General features: G+C 60.2%; 3 protein-coding genes across 4 annotated transcripts in view; 1 reads left to right on the forward strand and 2 right to left on the reverse strand.

Moving 5' to 3' along the window:
• Nucleotides 1–2,982: 2,982 nt before the first annotated feature.
• On the reverse strand, nucleotides 2,983–7,395 carry FGF17 (fibroblast growth factor 17). The gene is given in 6 exon segments (XM_065659304.1): nucleotides 2,983–3,348; nucleotides 3,695–3,801; nucleotides 4,752–4,929; nucleotides 6,564–6,600; nucleotides 6,758–6,971; nucleotides 6,974–7,395. Coding segments are annotated over 6 exon segments (864 nt in total). The 5' UTR covers nucleotides 7,026–7,395; the 3' UTR covers nucleotides 2,983–3,072.
• A 3,055-nt stretch (nucleotides 7,396–10,450) lies between these two features.
• On the forward strand, nucleotides 10,451–13,047 carry PBDC1 (polysaccharide biosynthesis domain containing 1). 2 transcript variants are annotated; one of them, XM_065659305.1, is made up of 7 exons: nucleotides 10,451–10,548; nucleotides 10,721–10,786; nucleotides 11,046–11,105; nucleotides 11,186–11,326; nucleotides 11,415–11,526; nucleotides 11,644–11,752; nucleotides 11,864–13,047. In XM_065659305.1, exons 1-7 carry the CDS (start codon nucleotides 10,531–10,533, stop codon nucleotides 11,973–11,975), a joined length of 618 nt encoding a protein of 205 aa, XP_065515377.1. In that variant the 5' UTR covers nucleotides 10,451–10,530; the 3' UTR covers nucleotides 11,976–13,047. The 2 variants fall into 2 exon arrangements, with proteins under 2 accessions (XP_065515377.1, XP_065515378.1); XM_065659306.1 differs by lacking the exon at nucleotides 11,864–13,047 and adding an exon at nucleotides 11,836–11,857.
• Nucleotides 12,317–16,129, reverse strand: part of XPO7 (exportin 7) — a 38,158-nt gene continuing 34,345 nt past the window's right edge. Inside the window, exons 24-28 of the mRNA XM_065659307.1 lie at nucleotides 15,872–16,010; nucleotides 15,239–15,399; nucleotides 14,319–14,417; nucleotides 13,879–14,006; nucleotides 12,317–13,797 (exon numbers count right to left, since the gene is read on the reverse strand). Coding sequence (XP_065515379.1) covers nucleotides 13,704–13,797; nucleotides 13,879–14,006; nucleotides 14,319–14,417; nucleotides 15,239–15,399; nucleotides 15,872–16,010 — 621 coding nt within the window. The 3' untranslated portion in view covers nucleotides 12,317–13,703. The remainder of the gene's footprint in view (nucleotides 13,798–13,878; nucleotides 14,007–14,318; nucleotides 14,418–15,238; nucleotides 15,400–15,871; nucleotides 16,011–16,129) is intronic.

Genomic DNA, 16,129 nt, shown 5'->3' on the forward strand with positions numbered 1-16,129 from the left:
GCCCCGCAGGGTCACCCCTCAACCCGGTGATGCCCTTCAAAGGCAGCTGCCAGAGGGGCTGCTGGGGCCCCAGGACGTGGGGACAAGAGGGTCGCAGGGCCCTACCTTCAAGGGAGCCCATGGCCCGCTGCAGGCAGGGCTGCCTGTCCGCCGGGAGCCATGCCTGCGCCGAGCATCCCCTCCCCTGCGCCGCACCGCACGTTGCTACAGCGACCGCCTCCCGCCGCAACCGGCTGGAGCCGAGCGAAGGAGGATGTGCAGGAGCCTCCTTCGGCCTCAGCGAGAGATGGAGGAGGTGTAGGGGCATCCTTCAGCCTCACCGAGCAATGGAGGGTGCGCAGGAGCACCCTTCAGCCTCACTGAGCAATAGAGGAGGTGTTAGGAGCATCCTTCTTCCTCATTGACCAAAGGAGGATGTGCAGGAGCAGTCTTTGGTCTCAGTGAGTGATGGAGGAGGTATAGGGGCATTCTTCACCCTTAAGTGATGGAGGAGATGTAGGAGCATCCTTCACCCTTAAGTGATGGAGGAGGTGTGGGAGCATCCTTCACCCCCATTAAGCAAAGGAAGAGGTGTAGGAGCATCCTTTGGCCTCCCCACCCTGAGGGATGAGGCTGAGGAGAGGGATATGGCTGAGGAGCCTTCCTAGGGGATGTAGCCCCTTTGACCCTCTACAAGGCAGCTGCCTGACCCAAAATTGCCCCTGGTGCTGCACTGCAGGACCACTGGGCTTCATCCCAGAGGACCCCGGTGACAGCAGCCCTGCTAGGGCTGGCCTGGATACAGCCCCATGTCCCAGGGGACCCCAGGCCCTGCCACCCCTGTGGTGCTCCCCAGGAGCCCCGAGCCAGTGAGGACCATGGGGCTGGTCCCCATCCCCTCCGCAGTGGGGTGACTGCTCTGGGGAGCTGCCCCTGAGCATCCCAGCCCCCCCGCAGCATCCCACGGGAGAGCAAAGCCTAGGGAAAGGCCGGGCGCGCTGCGGCGGGGCGGGACACCCTCCAGTGCACTTTCTGCACAGACATTCCTGTCCCCACCTCCGCCCCCCGCCCCGGGTCTCACCTCAGAAAACAAGAAAGCAGCAGCGGGAGGGGGGGTTTTCTTCTTCCTCCCCGGCCATAATTAAAAAGGACTCACCCTTCCGAGCCCTTTCTATCCCGGGAGGTCGAGAAGAAAGAGAGGGGAGGAAGGGGAAAACCCTGAAAGAAAAGAGAGGAAGGGCTCGGGAAGGAGAAGAGGAGAGGGGGGAGAGAAAGGGACGGGGAAAAATTAAAGCGGAGATCACACAAAGGGACCTCCTCTACCTTTGAAGCTTTGGCTGAACTGGGGAGGGGGCGGCGGGGGCAGGGAGGGCCCGGACCCCGTCGGCTCCTTTCTCAAAGCTTTCTCCTTTCAAGAATGTCTCGGATTCCTGCAGGAACAAGGAGCCGGGGCTGCGGGGCCGAAGGAAATGGGGGGGGTGTGGAATTACCCCGGCTCCTGGGCTAATTCCCACCCGCCACACCTGGGCAGCAGCGCCGGGCATTGTTCGGCTCTAATTGCCGGCTCTCGCGTTTCTCGCTGCTTTAAAGCTCCATTGAACTCAAACTGTTATAATTTTCTCCCTGCTGACCCCCCCCTCCCCAGCCGTGTCCCGTCCCCCCCCCCGCTTTGTGCTGCCGGCGCTTTGAGGGGCTGGGTGAGCCCCGGTTAAGGGATTACATCCTCCCCGCGGCCCGGCCGCCACCTCCCGGGGCATTGTCAGACGGGAAAGTAATTACAGGGCGGGTGGGACGGCGCGGGCTGGGGGGGGCAGTCTGAGCGGTGGGCAGTGCGGGGTGGGCGAGCGGACGGCCCCAGGACGGGGGAGCAGTGAGTACCACATTGGGTACCATTCTAAGGGTGATGCTCTAGGGCAGGACCAGTGGGTACCATGCCAAGAGTGATGCTCTGCTCACCAGGATGCAGTGGGTACCGCACTGGGTACCAGGTCAAAGGTGATGCTCTGTGGAGGGCAGTAGGTACCACGCTGCAGGTGATGCCCAGCTCATGAGAATGCAGCAGGTACTGTGCTGAGGGTGATACTCAGGGGGAACAGCAGGTACCACAGTAGGAACCACACTGAGGGTGATGCCCTGATCACCAGGATGCAGCAGACATCCCAAAGACCCAACTGAGGGGGGTCACAGAGAGGGACAGGGACACAAGGAGACCCCTCCAGCAGCCGCCTTCATTTTTTGCCATGCAGCCCCTGGCCCTGAGCACTGGGGAGCTGCACAAAGCCTGTGGCAAAGCTTCGGCATGGGAAGGAAAATGCCCCCAGGCCCCATCAGTCTAAACACTCTTTTATTTGCCTCAGCTTTTCCTCCTTTACACAAATCACCTCCAAAGTCTAAGGGTTTAGGCCTAAAATTGACTTGTAAAAGGAAAGAGCAGAACTTAAGAACACACAAAACCCATGAAAATAAAAAATAACCTAAAAGTGGTTTCTCTTTGGCCAGTGGAGCCTGGTGGGCACCATGCACGGCCCCACACCACCAGCATCCCAGTGCCTCTGCAGAGGGCACAGACCTTCCCCTCCAATAAATAACACAGAGACCCCATGGCCATGGCAGGACAAGTGCTGGCCTCAGGCTCTGCATGAAGCACCTCCTGCCTCCCCTCCAGAGCTGCACAGAGAGAAAGACAGACAGACAATCACCTCCCCAGCACCAGGCCCTGCCACCTCTCGCAGCGACAGGCACAGCATCCTGCTGACCCCAGGGATAAAGATGGGATTTCCATCACTGTGGTCTTGTGACCCCATCCATCCGTGGCACAGAAACGCTGGGTCCATGGGGGACAGGAACATGTCCAGTGGTCCTAATCCTTGGTGGCCTGGAGATGAGTTTCTGAGGGGTCGCCAAGGGGCATGGGCAAAGGCACTGGGTGGTGAACGCGGGTACCACGGGATGCTCTAGGGATGAGGGGACCCAGTGCGGGGCTACAGCCACCAAGAGCCCATTCCATGACGAGTATAAAAATAGAGCATCTTTGGAAGCACGGGGAGGAACCGGGGTCCGTGAGGGCAAGGAGGGGGATGCGGGGCCGGGGCTTCACGTGCGGGCGCGGGTGCGGCGCATGGGGGAGGAGGAGCCCACGAACTCGAACTGCTTCTGGCGCTCGGCGTTGGGGAAGGGCAACTGCCCTCGGTAGAGGCGCTTGATGAAATGAGCCTCGCGCTGGTTCTGCCGGCTGCGGGACGCCTTGCGCGGCCGGCCCCGGCGCGTGAAGGCCATGAACCAGCCCTCGTAGCGCGCGTTCTGGAAGGCCGTGTAGTTGTTCTCCAGCACGATCTCCGTGAAGATGCAGTCCTTGCTCTTGCCGTTAGGCTGCGGGGAGGAGGAGGAGGAGGGTGCTTAGTGCGTGCGGGGACGAGGACCGGGGCTTGGGGATGGGATGCAGGAGCCTGGGCCCCATCTCTGCCACCACACAGCCCACCCCATCCGTGCACCAGGACCAGCTCCTTGGGGCTTTTCCTTGCAGGAGCCAGGCTGAGCAGCATGGTGCTGAGGGAGAAGGGGGACTGGCAGCATCCAGAGCCATGCTCCTGCTCCAGCTCAGCCCCTGTGACTGGGGACGCTGGCCGAGCATCCCCCTCCAGCCCCTCAGTGGGTGTCTGGGCTGAGCCACGGGGATGGGGACACGCAGAGGGTGAGCGGGGGGGCCAGGACTCACTTTCCCAATGAGCTTGCCCCGCTTGCTCATGCAGATGTACTTCTTGCTCTCGGCCCCCTTGATGCGGACGCGGCTCCCGAAGGTGTCTGTCTCCACAATGAGCTTGGCTGTGGGGAAGGGGAGCAACAGGGATGTGTCCCATGGGGGCTGTGGTACCCCCGCTTTGAGCTACCACCACCCAACCCCCCCATGCCCTTGCCTTTATCTCCCCCCCAGCATCCCTCCCAGCCCATCAGCAGTGGGGCCGGGAGGATGCTGAGCCCCTGCAGCCCGGGATGCTCCCCAGCCATGATGCTAAAGAGCCTTTTGTTAAAACCCAACAGACTCAAACCGGGTGTTTGATGAAGGCGCCGGTGACAGCACCAGCCCCTTCCTGCCCCCCAGCACATCCACATTGTCACCATTCAATGGGTTCTCCAGGGCCAGACCGAGTCCAGCGCCCAGTGGGTTAACGATCCTCACCCTCATTGTTTCTCTACCACACACAAGTGGCTGCAAAGGCTGGGCCCTGACACTGAAACCAATGACCCGGTGGGTCCTGTGTTCCAGAGCCAGCAGGGAAGGACCTGGGAAGGTGGGAATGGTCCTCGCTGGTCACCAGGCTTTGAAACACCTTTCCCAAAGCTTTCAGATGCCTCTGTGGGGCTGTGGTGCCCATCAGTGAGGTGTCAGGGCTGGAGGTGCTCAGAAAACCCTATGGGGAAGGGTGGTGTGCTTTGAGTGATGGCTATGGTTGGACTTGATGAACTTGGTCTTTCCTAACTTAGTTGATTCTATGGTTGTGGGTGGGCTCTGCCCATGCTGCCCTCCGCGTGTGGATTTAGGAGGCTGATGCCAGGACCAGGAAAAATCCACCTCATGGTGGGGAGAGACTAGAAAGCAAAGGAGCTGAATACGGAGCTTATAAACACTGCCTGGGACTGGAGAAACGCCTCAGCTGGGACGCTTCGAGGTCAGGGCTGGCTGGTTCGGAGCTGTGCTCACACGGGGGGGTATGAAAGCAGCTGGAGCAATCCAAACCTCCCCACACGCTGCCCAGCCCTTCCATGGTCCTCACCAAACTTGTTGCCGTCCTCGGCGGTGGCGGTGATGCGCTTGCCGGTGACCTGGACGTGCTTGCCGCTGGTCCGGCTGTAGAGCTGGTACTCCCTGACCTGGCGGCGGCTCAGCTGGTCGCTCACGGCGCCCTGGTCCCTCACGTACTGGTTAAAATTAGGAGACGGTTGATTGTGCCCCTTCGTTTACAAAGGGAAAAACAAAATCAATTTGCTTTGGAGAGCGGATGCGAGGGGCGGGAGGCACCGGGGCACAGGGCTGGACCCACCACTGTGGGTGAGGGACAGCCCCCGGCCATCGCCAGCCTTGGAGCAGTGACCAGGGCGCTGGGGGGATGCTTTGGACCCCAGGGCCACGGGCAGGGAGCGCAGGGAGAGGCAGAGACCTCGCTTTCATCCCGTGGATGAGGAGGATGCAGAGGCTCACGGGGAGCGATGCGCTCCTGACGTGCTCCCTCGGCAGTGGGGCTGAGCTGTTGCTCCCGGCCTTATCATAGGAGCTGGGGATGGTTTGGGTTGGACGGGACCTTAAAGCTCATCCAGTCCCTAACCCCTGCCATGGGCACTCAGCAGCACCTCCTGCCACTACAGCACCCTCTGCTCCCAGGCAGGCACTGAGGACAGGCTGGGATGCAAGAGCTCGTGGCTCCCTCATTGGGATTGAGACTCACCTAAAGCCGTGCTGGGTATCCAAGGAATGGATCTGTCCCCTCCCAGCCCACCCTGGGCATGCACCCACCTCAGAACAGAGGAATAAATGGACTCCAGGGGGGAACATCTCCTGCTGCTTCCCCTGGAGCTCATCCCATGGGGAGTATTTGGGGTCTGGTGGCCCGGTTTGGGGTGCACAACATCCCTTGGGTGCATGGACCCGGTGCCCTGCATCCCAGCGCTGCAGCATCCCTGCGCTGGGCAGGGGGATCCAGCCCTGGCTGCTCTTGCAATGGGGAGCAGATGGATGGGGGGCACTGCCTGACACCCCCACCACCTTTGTGTGTGTCTGGGGACTCATTTCCTGCCAGGATCTACTTTAAAGCCTTTGGGGCTGGCCAAGGAGGTGGGCTGGGGTCGGGGGGGGCTCTCCATCAAAGGCAGTTCCTTCCCCTCTTGTTCCCAAAGGAACAGGAGCGTTCACCTTGGGAAAAAGAAGGCAAACAGAAAAGAAAGAGGGTCCCGAGGGTTTGTTAGGGCTGTTGGGGGGGGTGCTCGGGCTCTGGAGCAGAGGGTGCTCATATGGAACAGTGCATTTTAATAGCCGCTGCCTTTCTGAAGCGCACAAAAAGGGATGGTGCAGCCTAAGGGGGGAAAAGGAGGGGGGGGTGTCAAACCTCACACCACCCACTGCTGGGGGGGGCCAACCCCTGCTCTGCCCCGTTAACCCCCTCGGCAGCAGCTCAGCACCAGCCAGGGCAGAGCCCGGCTGTGGAGGCTCAAGGCTGATGGACTTGGCACGTCCTGCCCCGAGCAAGGATCTGCCCTGGGAGAGCTTCCCCATTGACCTCATCCCAGCCCATGGAGGATGGGAAACGGGACAGCTCCGGGCTCTGGATACCCCAGTGTCAACCCGCTGCAGCCCAGAGGCCAGGCTGATGGGCACAGCCAGCCCCAGTGGGGATACAACAGCATCCCTCCCCTGCCTGGAGCTGGGACCCACCTGGGGTGGGCATGCAGTGGGAAAGCCACCCACCAAAGCCAAGGCCATCCCAAAGCAATGTCCCCATTCCCCAAGGGTTAGCTCAGGGGAGGGCAGAGCTGGTGCCTACACCCGGCCCGGCGCTGCGGTGTGCCATGGGGTTAGTAAAACATCCACCTACCTGCGTCTGACAGGAGAACATGAGGAGCTGGAAACATCTGAGACAAAGAGAAAGGGAGAGAGCAGGGCGCTTGGCTCGGGTCAGTTGTTTTCTCTTTTCTCCCCCCTTCCCACCACAAGGAATTGCTCTGGTCAAGGACAAACTCCCGCTAGACCCGGGTCGCAGAGGACTGCGGCCGGCAGCGCGGGGCTTACATGGAGAGGTTCTGCAGGCTGATGGGCTGCATGGTGCTCCTCGAAGCCCCCCGGGCACGGCATGAAACGCTGTCCGCAAGCCTCAGAGCCTCCCTCCCCGCCGGCGCATCCCCAGGGCGCAGCCGGTCCCCTCCTTCCTCCGGCTGCCGAGGACAGAGCCGGGTGAGCGCCGGGCACCAGCGGAGCAGCAGCGGGGATGGAGCATGGGGCAGGAGCTAAAGCCGGGTCCTCTCCTCCAGCCCCGGGGCGTCCTACACCTCGGGGGCATCCAGATCCATCCTGTCCCCTTCGTCCCAACCCCATCAGCGGCCCGGCCCCGGCTTAGTCCCCGGTTCGCATCTCCCTGCGGCAGCGCTAAGGGGAGAAGCGGCTGCGGGCAGGGCAGGGCTGCCCACGGTCAAGGGTGGGCTCCATGGAGCTGCCAGCGCCCTCCTGCTCCCAGCCTGGTGCTGGGAGATGCACCAAGGGGCAGCCTTTAAAGGTGGGGAGAGCCCAGGCGAAGAGGGGCCGGGCCTGCCCCGGGAGGGAGCAGCTCCGGAGCGGGAAGGAGGATCAGGAGGATCCCACCTCGCAGGGGTCGGGCGGGAGGAGGGGACAGGGTAGGAGTGTCCCCATGGCCGGGGGTGCCAAAGCCCCCGTCTCACAGAATCACAGAATCACAGAATCCCAAGGGTTGGAAGGGACCTAAAAAGATCATCTAGTCCAACCCCCCTGCAAGAGCAGGGTAACCTACAGTACATCACACAGGAACTTGTCCAGGCGGGCCTTGAATATCTCCAGTGTAGGAGACTCCACAACCCCCCTGGGCAACCTGTTCCAGTGCTCTGTCACTCTTACAGTAAAGTCTCACCCCACAGAAGGGAGATGCCGGGTTTGGGATGCGCTGGGGCACCGTGATGGTACCAGCCCCTGCTGCAGGGAGAGATGCGCTGGCACCGAGGATGCCTCTTGTCATCTTCTTCGCCACAAGATGCCAAGCATTTAACGAGCTGGTTTAGTGTGGGGGGCTCTGGGGACCCCACTGCCTCCCACAGCTCCCCCCTTCCTGCTCTCCTGCCACCAGGTATCATCTCTCTGCCAGGAGCAGGGGCTGAGCACGCTCCACACTCCATTTGCTGGGCCAGGGAGGTGCAAAGTGCATTATAAATACCCCAGCAGGGAGCTGGGGCGCTGCTTTGGGGGGTAAAACACGCCCGTGGGGTGGCCCTCAGGGGGTACATGAGGAGTTTAGCGCAGACACCACTTGTCTCCATGCTCGTGCCTCAGTTTCCCCATCAGCGCAAAGCGGGGCATTGGGGCCCATGGGAAAGGATGGTGGGGATCAGCAGGACACCCATCTGCAGGAGAGTGGGGGCCTGATTCAGTGCTAACGACCCCAATTAGACCTCCCCTGCTGCCTTCTCACCTCCTGGGCCAGGAATCCAGCCCAAAGCACAGCTTGCGGCTCCGGCTCCGTAACCACAACCGCAGCGTCCCCAAACTCAGGGGTCCCCTTCCGCCCACATGGGGACGTGCAAACACCCCGGGCCCGGGGCTCAGCATCCCCTGGGGGGCCACGGGGCAGGGCCGGGGCTCAGCGCCTCCAGCCATGGGGATGATGGATGGCCGCGGAGCCGTCATCACCCCTGACGTGTCCCCCCCTGGGCTGAGGCAGGGGTCCAGTGGAGCTGTCAGCACAACAGCAGGGGGGGGGGCTGTGCAAGCAGCCCCTGCAGGGCAAGGGAAGGCTGAAGGGATGAAGGGACAGGGCCTGTCACAGCCTCCTGCGTGTGGCCTCAGAGGCCAGAGCCCATGGGCACCAAGCCCTCACCCCCCTCCCCATCTCAGCAGCCCAAAGGGGTCAGACCCAGCCCCACATCCCCCCCCTCCCCAGTCCTGCCCCACACCTGGAGCAGACCAAAGCCTTTGTGGTGGCTCAGCTTCTCTCTCAGATCCAATCTGGGACCCAGCAGCCCCCCCCGGACCCTCCACCAATACCTGCTGCCTCCCAGGTCAATGGGTTATAATCATCTCCCTGCTGCTCTGTAATCCCCTTTTGTCTCCTATTCACAAGCACCGCTTGTTGCCCTGCACAGGACAGGGGTAGGGGGGCTGCTGCCGGCCCCCCAGCCCCAGGGGAAGGATGCTCCAGGGTGGGCAGCAGGCACAGAGCTCCTTGAAGGCCCTGGCAGGGACGAAGGATGCTCCCATGGCCCCCACAGCCCCTCCGTCCTCAGCACGGAGCCAGCAGCGCGAAACAGCCTTTGTTGGGCGAGCGCAACCCCAAAGCAGCAGCGTTCAGGGCTCCTCTGCAGCTGGAAGGGAAGGAGAAGGCCCCATGTGAGTCCCTGACCCTGCTGCAGGGCTGGTGAGGATCCAGCCCCACTCGAACAGGGGCACACACGGGTCCTCTCCCAGCCCTGCAGGGATCCTCACACCCACTCCAGCGCCCTACACCCGGTACCTCGCTGGGCTCTGACACAGCTCCTGCTGCTTCTTTGCTGCTGGTTTCCTGCCCCATCTGGGGCCGAACGTGGGAGCCCCCAGCCCAAAGAGCCCCCAGCCCTGCATTTCCCCCCTCACGTCACCCCCTTTCCCTCCCAGCTGTGGGCAACGAGCGTTAACCCCCATGGTGCAAAGAAACACCACAACCAGCCCCTGTTTTGCCAGGAAGGGGATCCTCAGGGGAGCCGTTATTCCTGCTTGGGAGAGAAGGGGAGGGCAGGGATTAGGGGTGCGGGGTCCCTGCTCCGTGGCGGGACCGGTGGGTGCAGGAATCCTGCTCACGGCTCAGCTGCAGGCGCACGGGGCAGAGCAGCAACCCCAGGCTGGGAGGACAGGGAAAGGGGGAGCAGCCCCCAGCGATGCTGCTGCTGCTCACCCCAGATGGCAGGCACAGGCCTGCCCGTGTCGATGCTGTCTGTAAAGGACACGGAGCTGCTCACTGGGGACCCGACCGCTGTGGGACCCCCAACCCCAGCAGCTCAGGAGCCAGCACCAAGAGAACTTTTAGATTGGATCTAAGGAGGAAATTCTTTCCTGTTCGGGTGCTGAGGCACTGGAATCGGCTGCCCAGGGAGGCTGTGAGTGCTCCATCCCTGGCGGTGTTCAAGGCCAGGTTGGATGAAGCCTTGGGTGGGATGGTTTAGTGTGAGGTGTCCCTGCCCATGGCAGGGGGGTTGGAACTGGATGATCTTGAGGTCCTTTCCAACCCTGACTGTTCTATGATTCTATGATTCTAACTCACCCTCAGCCACTGCAATGCAATTACAGACCCAAGAGCAGCATCTAAACACAGCAGCAGCCCCAACCAAGGCAGCTTATACAGGCAGAGGGTCTCAGTCAATCAATCCATCCATCCATCCGTCCATCCACCCACCCATCCATCCATCCCTCCATCCATCCATCCCTCCCTCCATCCATCCCTCCCTCCATCCATCCATCCATCCCTCCATCCATCCATCCACCCATCCATCCATCCCTCCATCCATCCATCCATCCATCCCTCCCTCCCTCCCTCCCTCAGCCAATGAGCGCCCTTCACATCCTAACGCACCCACCCTCGGGGTCACTCCGACCCCTCACGTGTGTGTGACCCCCCGCCATGCCACCGGTCACCCTGCCCCGCACCGTCTCCCACGTGACCCCTGCCACGTGACCCCTGCCCCGGTGCCACCGCCCCGGGCCACCGCGCCCCGCCCGCTCCGCGCGTTCCCCCGTGCCCCCCCCCGCCGGTGCCGTGTCCCCGCGGGCGCACGCGCGGGGGGGCGGAGCCTCTTTCGTCAGCGCTGTCAATGGCGGCGGCGGGACTGGTGGGTGCCGGGGGGTCCGGGTCCGGGTCCGGGTCCGGGTCCGGGTCCGGGTCCGGGTCCGGGTCCGGGTCCGGGTCCGGGTCCGGGTCCGGGTCCGGGTCCGGGTCCGGGTCCGGGTCCGGGTCCGGGTCCGGGTCCGGGTCCGGTCGCTCAGCAGCTTCTCCCCGCGCAGGGACCCGGCGAGGCCGCCGCAGCCGCTCACGCTCTGTCGCTGCCGGCCGAGGCCTTCGGCAATGATGTGAGTGCGGGGATGGAGCGGGGGGCCCCGCCGGGGGGGCCCTGCTTTAGGAGCTGCCTGAGCTCCAGGAGAAGGCCCCAGTCCTGGGGGTCCCCAGCACCGAGGGGGCTCGGAGCTCGCCCGGGGCGCGTTGGGGGTTGCGGATCCCATGGGGGTCTCTCTGGCCACAGCCCCCCCGGCATCACCCACAGACTGCCCGCAGGGGAGGGGGGAGCCCCCGGGGGCCCAGCCCTGCCTGACCCTGCTCCTGCCTCCGCAGCCCCGCGTGGAGCTGGCCTGGGCCATGAAGGCCCATCAGCACGCCGAGATCTACTTCAACGTGAGTCCCGGCGGCGGGGGGGGCTCAGAGGGGCGCCGGGGGGGGGGGTGCGCAGTTAACCCTGGCGTGTCTCGGCGCAGCTCATCTCCTCCGTCGACCCCAAGTTCCTGAACCTGACCAAGGTCGATGACCAAATCTACAGCGAGTTCAGGGCCGCCTTCAGGGACCTGAGAGTGGAGGTGCTGGACCCCGAGGAGCTGAAGTCGGAGCCTGCCAAGGAGGTGCTGGGGCAGCGGCGGGGGACACCCGGGTTCTGCCGTCCCGGTGCTCCGGGGGTGCCGGTGGGACCTGGGCCCTGTTTCTCCCCAGAAGTGGCGCCCGTTCTGCCTGCGCTTCCAGGGGCTGGTGGAGGACTTCAACTACGGCACCTTGCTGCGCCTGGACTGCCGCGGCGGCTACACCGAGGACAACAGCATCTTCGGTGCGCGGAGCCCGGCCGGGCTAGGGCAGAGCTGAGCCCCCGTGCCCGGCCCTGGGCCCTGGGCTAGGGCAGAGCTGAGCCCAGCATCCCGAGCGCTTCAGGCTCTTCCTCTCTCAGCCACCAGGATCCAGTTCTTCGCCATCGAGATCGCCCGGAACAGGGAGGGATGGAACAGCGCTGTCTACAGCAGGGCCAGGGAGCCGGCAGCTCAGGAAGCGGCGTCGGGGTGAGGAGGGGATGAGCTCCAAGAGGGGCAGGAAGCTCGTGGGCAGGCGGGGGCCGGGCAGGGCTGCACCCACCCCATCACAGACTGTAAATAAACGTTTTTACACTGAAGGGATTCCCTGTGCTCGGCTGTGGGATGTGCCCTGGACCAGAAAGCGCTGAATGAGCTGGGATTTCGGGTGGATCACACGGACCTGGAATGCGCTGTGCTGGATGGGACCTGAAACCTCAGCACCCTCCCAGGGAAGAGCTTCTGCCTAAGAGCTCAGCTCAGTCTCCCCTCGGGCAGGTTCAAGCCATTCCCCTTGGCCTGTCCCAAGCCCCTCTCCAGGTTTCCTGCAGCCCCTTTAGGCACTGGAGCTGCTCTCAGGTCTCCCCTTCAGGAGCCTTCTCTTCTCCAGGCTGCCCCAGCCCAGCTCTCTCAGCCTGGCTCCAGAGCAGAGCAGCTCCAGCCCTTCTGCCTCAGCCTGTGCTTGAGAGTGCCCTGACAGAGGGGCCGGACCTTGCCCTTTGCCTCTGCTCCATCTCCCCACGCAGCCCCAGCTGAGTCAGGTCCAGACAGCGCTCAGTAGAAACCATTGAACTTTTATTTGCAGTCACAATGCTTACACTGTATGCAGCAAACACCCTTACAAGTCAACCAGCAATCTGCTCACGCGGAAAGGACCCAACACACAGGCGCCAGAGGGAAGAAAACGGGGAGAAAAAGAAAATGAAGGAAATAAAATAAACTGAGGAGAAGGTGGTGCCTGGGCAGAGAAACGAGAGCCCCGAGGACCGAGTGTGGGAAGAGCTGAGCAAGGGGATGCACACGACTAGCAGCAACAATAGTGGAAAAAGTACAAGGCAAACAGGTTCCCTCCCCCGTTGCTTTCCTCCAGAAGTGGGTTTGAGATCCAAAACACATTGTGGTGGCTTCCAAAGAAAACGGAATCGTTCTCAAGGTGGGGGGGGTACTTCATGCGAGGCAAAACCTTGTTATTAAGAACCCTCCTCCGTGTGCTGCGGGCCCCGGGAGCATCCCCCTGTGCTCCTGCTCGGCTGAGGGGGGAGAAAAGACACCCTAAAAGCCAAAAGAAAGGGGGAGCGGAGGGAGGCGAGGGCCCTGGGGGAGCAGGGTGACGAGGGGACAGTGCCTACTGCTGCGACAGCGGGGGGACAGGAGACACCCACGAGCAAGCACGAATGAGAGAGCACGCGCCATGGCTTAGAGTTCCTAATAACAAGGGCAGGAGGGGGGGAGTTGTGATTTCAAGGGGCTTAATAAGAAAAAATATACATTTTGGAATTTTACAATGCCTTTTTGTTTTTTTTTTTTTTTGCCTTTTTCCTTTTTTTCTTGGTTTTTGTGTTGTGTTTTTGTGTTTTTTTCATTTCTCTCTACACTGTCACTAAATAGATCTCTGCACTTTCACACAGCCACCCCTTGCCCAGTAAAGCTTCAGGCCACGCTTTCCTCACTCACACCCTCCCGCAGCACCGGTGCACCAGGACTGTAAAAATGCCCAATCACACCCTTTTTTGCCTGGGTTTTTTTTTTTTTTTCCTTTTTTTTTTTCTTTTTTTTTTTTCCTTTTTTTCTTTTTTTTAAACTGAGTCAATATAAACCTTGTTCAAAATGTTATGAAAAAATGTACATGTTTTATACAAGGCAGACTGCAGCAGAGCGCTGGCGTTCCACGCAGACATTCGGGCTGGGAGACGTTGGATTCTTGCACTTGGCTTTATGCCCTTCCACCCCCTTCCCATGGAAACAGAAGCACCCTGCCCCGTGAGCTCAACAACCCCTCCTGTTCCCTCCTCCCGTGGGATGTGGAGTATGGGTGGGCCGCAATCCAGCCCTGGGGGAAGAGCAGGGATTTAGAAACGCCCTCTTTTCTTTCCATCGGAAATGGTTACCCCTCTGGGCCAGGCCAAAGAGATGCTGCTCTGTACAGGGGGCCTGGGAGACGTCAGCTCATCATGTCGTTGCTGTTGACGCCGTAGGTGGAGTTCTTCATGGAGTCGTTCACCTCCCGCCTGAACGCCGACAGGTTTTGTGTGAACCTAAGGCAGAGGCAGAGGGCAGCGCGTCAGAGCGGAGCCCCCGCGGTGCTGCTCCCCAGCAGAGCTCCGGCTCCTACTCACCTGTCCCTGTTCTTGGTCAGGAGGTTGCGTTCGATGCCCTCCATGAGGTTCTCAAAGCAGAGGTGCATCGCCTGCTGCTTCTCCGGGGGCTGGCTGTTCACTATGCTGTTCCTCAAGTCCGAGAAATACTGGGCAGGACAAGAGAAGGATGGGTTAATTCCCACATGAACCGAGAGCCACCTTGGCTGTGGGACAGAGCTGGCACCAGGCTCTTCGGAGGAGGGACGAAACGTCTTAGAGCTCCTCAGGTGACTCCTGGTGCCCTCATCAAAGCTACCAGGACTACTCAGTGCCGAGGCCGCTGCCAAGGGCTGGACACCCTTCCCTCGACACACAACCCGACTGCCCCTGCCCCTCTCTGACATGGCTCTGCTCCCTCCAGCCTCATCCAAGCCCTCAAGGTCCTCCAGCCCCGCCGGGAGCCTGGTGGGATGCTTTACCTTCTCATTGAGCAGTATCAAGCCAAGCAGAGGCCGCGACATTGACCACTGGTTCCTGCAGTCCTCAAAGATGATGATGTTCAGCACTGTTGACAGCATCTGGAAGAAGGAAAGTGAGGGTTTAAATCCAGCCCTTCCGTCCCAGCTTTCCTCATCACAGCACTGTGCAGCTTGGGAGCAATGATTCGCCTTTGATGCTCCCAGCGTTGGAGCTCTCAGCACCGTGGGACAGGATGAGGACCTGGAACCCCTGTCAAAAAGTGCAGAGCTTTCACTGAAAGCACATGGAGGAGATGCTGAGGGCTGGCAGGCCACTTACTCCAGTGGAATTGCCCCATCTTCACTTAAACAAGGCAATGAAGTGCTTAAATGCAGGGAGCAAAGGCTCTGGTGCCCTGGGGAGCTTCCTCCAGTCCAGCTAGATGAACTTTAAGGTCTGTTCCAGCCTTATCAAGCACAGGGACCTGCTGGTGCCTGCTCTGTTCCGAGTGCACAGGTACCACTGAGCTGTTCCAGGGATTTAGACAAACCCTGGCTCACATTTGTTAAAGCAGCAGAAGAGCACGTGCTCTCTAGTTGAAGGTACATCTCACAGCTTCATTCCTGTCAACCACCAGCACTTTAACTGTTTCTCTTAAAAAAACAGGCAAAAGCTCATTTTTGGCTACTTCCTTTTATATCTGAAATGAAAAAAATGGTGTTCCTTGCACAGCCCTGAAGCATGGCACTGAATCAGACCTACCAGAAGATGAACACATAGAAAAGATGCAATACTAGCAAAAATAACACCTTTCTGCTCCAGAAAAGCCTGGGGGTGTAGAGCAGGGGTCATGCAGCCCCCACATTACATCATGCTAAGACAACTCAATGAGCTTCCTGTGCCATGTCACAACTAGGCCCAACACCAACCAGGTCTTTACCTGCTGAATCATCTCTGGGTGCTGCTGCATGATGTGCAGGAAGCGGTCGCTCTCCTGGGTCAGAGGTGTGCTCCTCTTCTTGGTGCTGCGAGAGAGTTGCTTGAAGAGATAGGTGACAATGTGGTCCAAACAGGAGCAGCAGCCTGTGCAAACCATGGTGTCTGCAAGAACAGGAAAACAGGGAGGGGATGGGGCACTGCCAGCATTTTCCCTCACTCAGATGCACTGGGTGGGCTCCCAGGGAAGCATCACCACTCATCTGGGTCCTTCTAGGGGCTTTGCAAGCAAAAACCTAACCCTAAACAGGTCAGCAACTTCCTCACTGCTACATCTGCTGGTGTTTATATATTCCTCACTGATATTCTTCTAGTGGAAGGTGTCCTTGCCCATGGCAGGGGAGTGGAACTGGATGAGCTTTAGGGTCCCTTCCAACACAACCCATTCTGTGATTCTATGATATTAACTCTCTCTAATATTCCAGCTTTAACAGAGGTGAAACTCCCATTCACAAGGTATGTCGTCTGTTAGCCTGAAATGCTAGCAGATATATGAAATGCATTCAAAGCAATCCAAAATATTTTCCCACCTCCAAATCAAAGCCCTAAGAGCATCACAGAGAGCAGAAGTAGTTACCTAGTGCAGTGAGACCTTCTGAAATGGAAGAGAGAATGTACATGATCACATGAGGCTCCAGACTGGCTATAAAGTTCATGTGGTCCTGGGTAAGAACTTCCAGCAAAGAATAGTATGACTGGCTGAGCTTGGGATAATCCTGCAAAGAAAGGGAGAGAGAAAGACTAAGTTCTCATCCTAGCTTGTAAGCACCAGTTAAGGTGTTCTGCTAGACCCAACCCATTCATTAATCACCTGAGAACTGCTTACTGCATCTCC

This window comes from Lathamus discolor, chromosome 22 (genome assembly GCF_037157495.1).
Source record: "Lathamus discolor isolate bLatDis1 chromosome 22, bLatDis1.hap1, whole genome shotgun sequence".
Classification (NCBI taxonomy): domain Eukaryota; kingdom Metazoa; phylum Chordata; class Aves; order Psittaciformes; family Psittacidae; genus Lathamus; species Lathamus discolor.

Excerpts from the sequence above, each read along its gene's own strand:
- PBDC1 (XM_065659305.1), top strand. Across the intron at positions 10,787-11,045 it reads CCGAGGCCTTCGGCAATGAT|CCCCGCGTGGAGCTGGCCTG; the intron begins GTGAGTGCGGGG and ends CTGCCTCCGCAG. Across the intron at positions 11,106-11,185 it reads ACGCCGAGATCTACTTCAAC|CTCATCTCCTCCGTCGACCC; the intron begins GTGAGTCCCGGC and ends GTCTCGGCGCAG.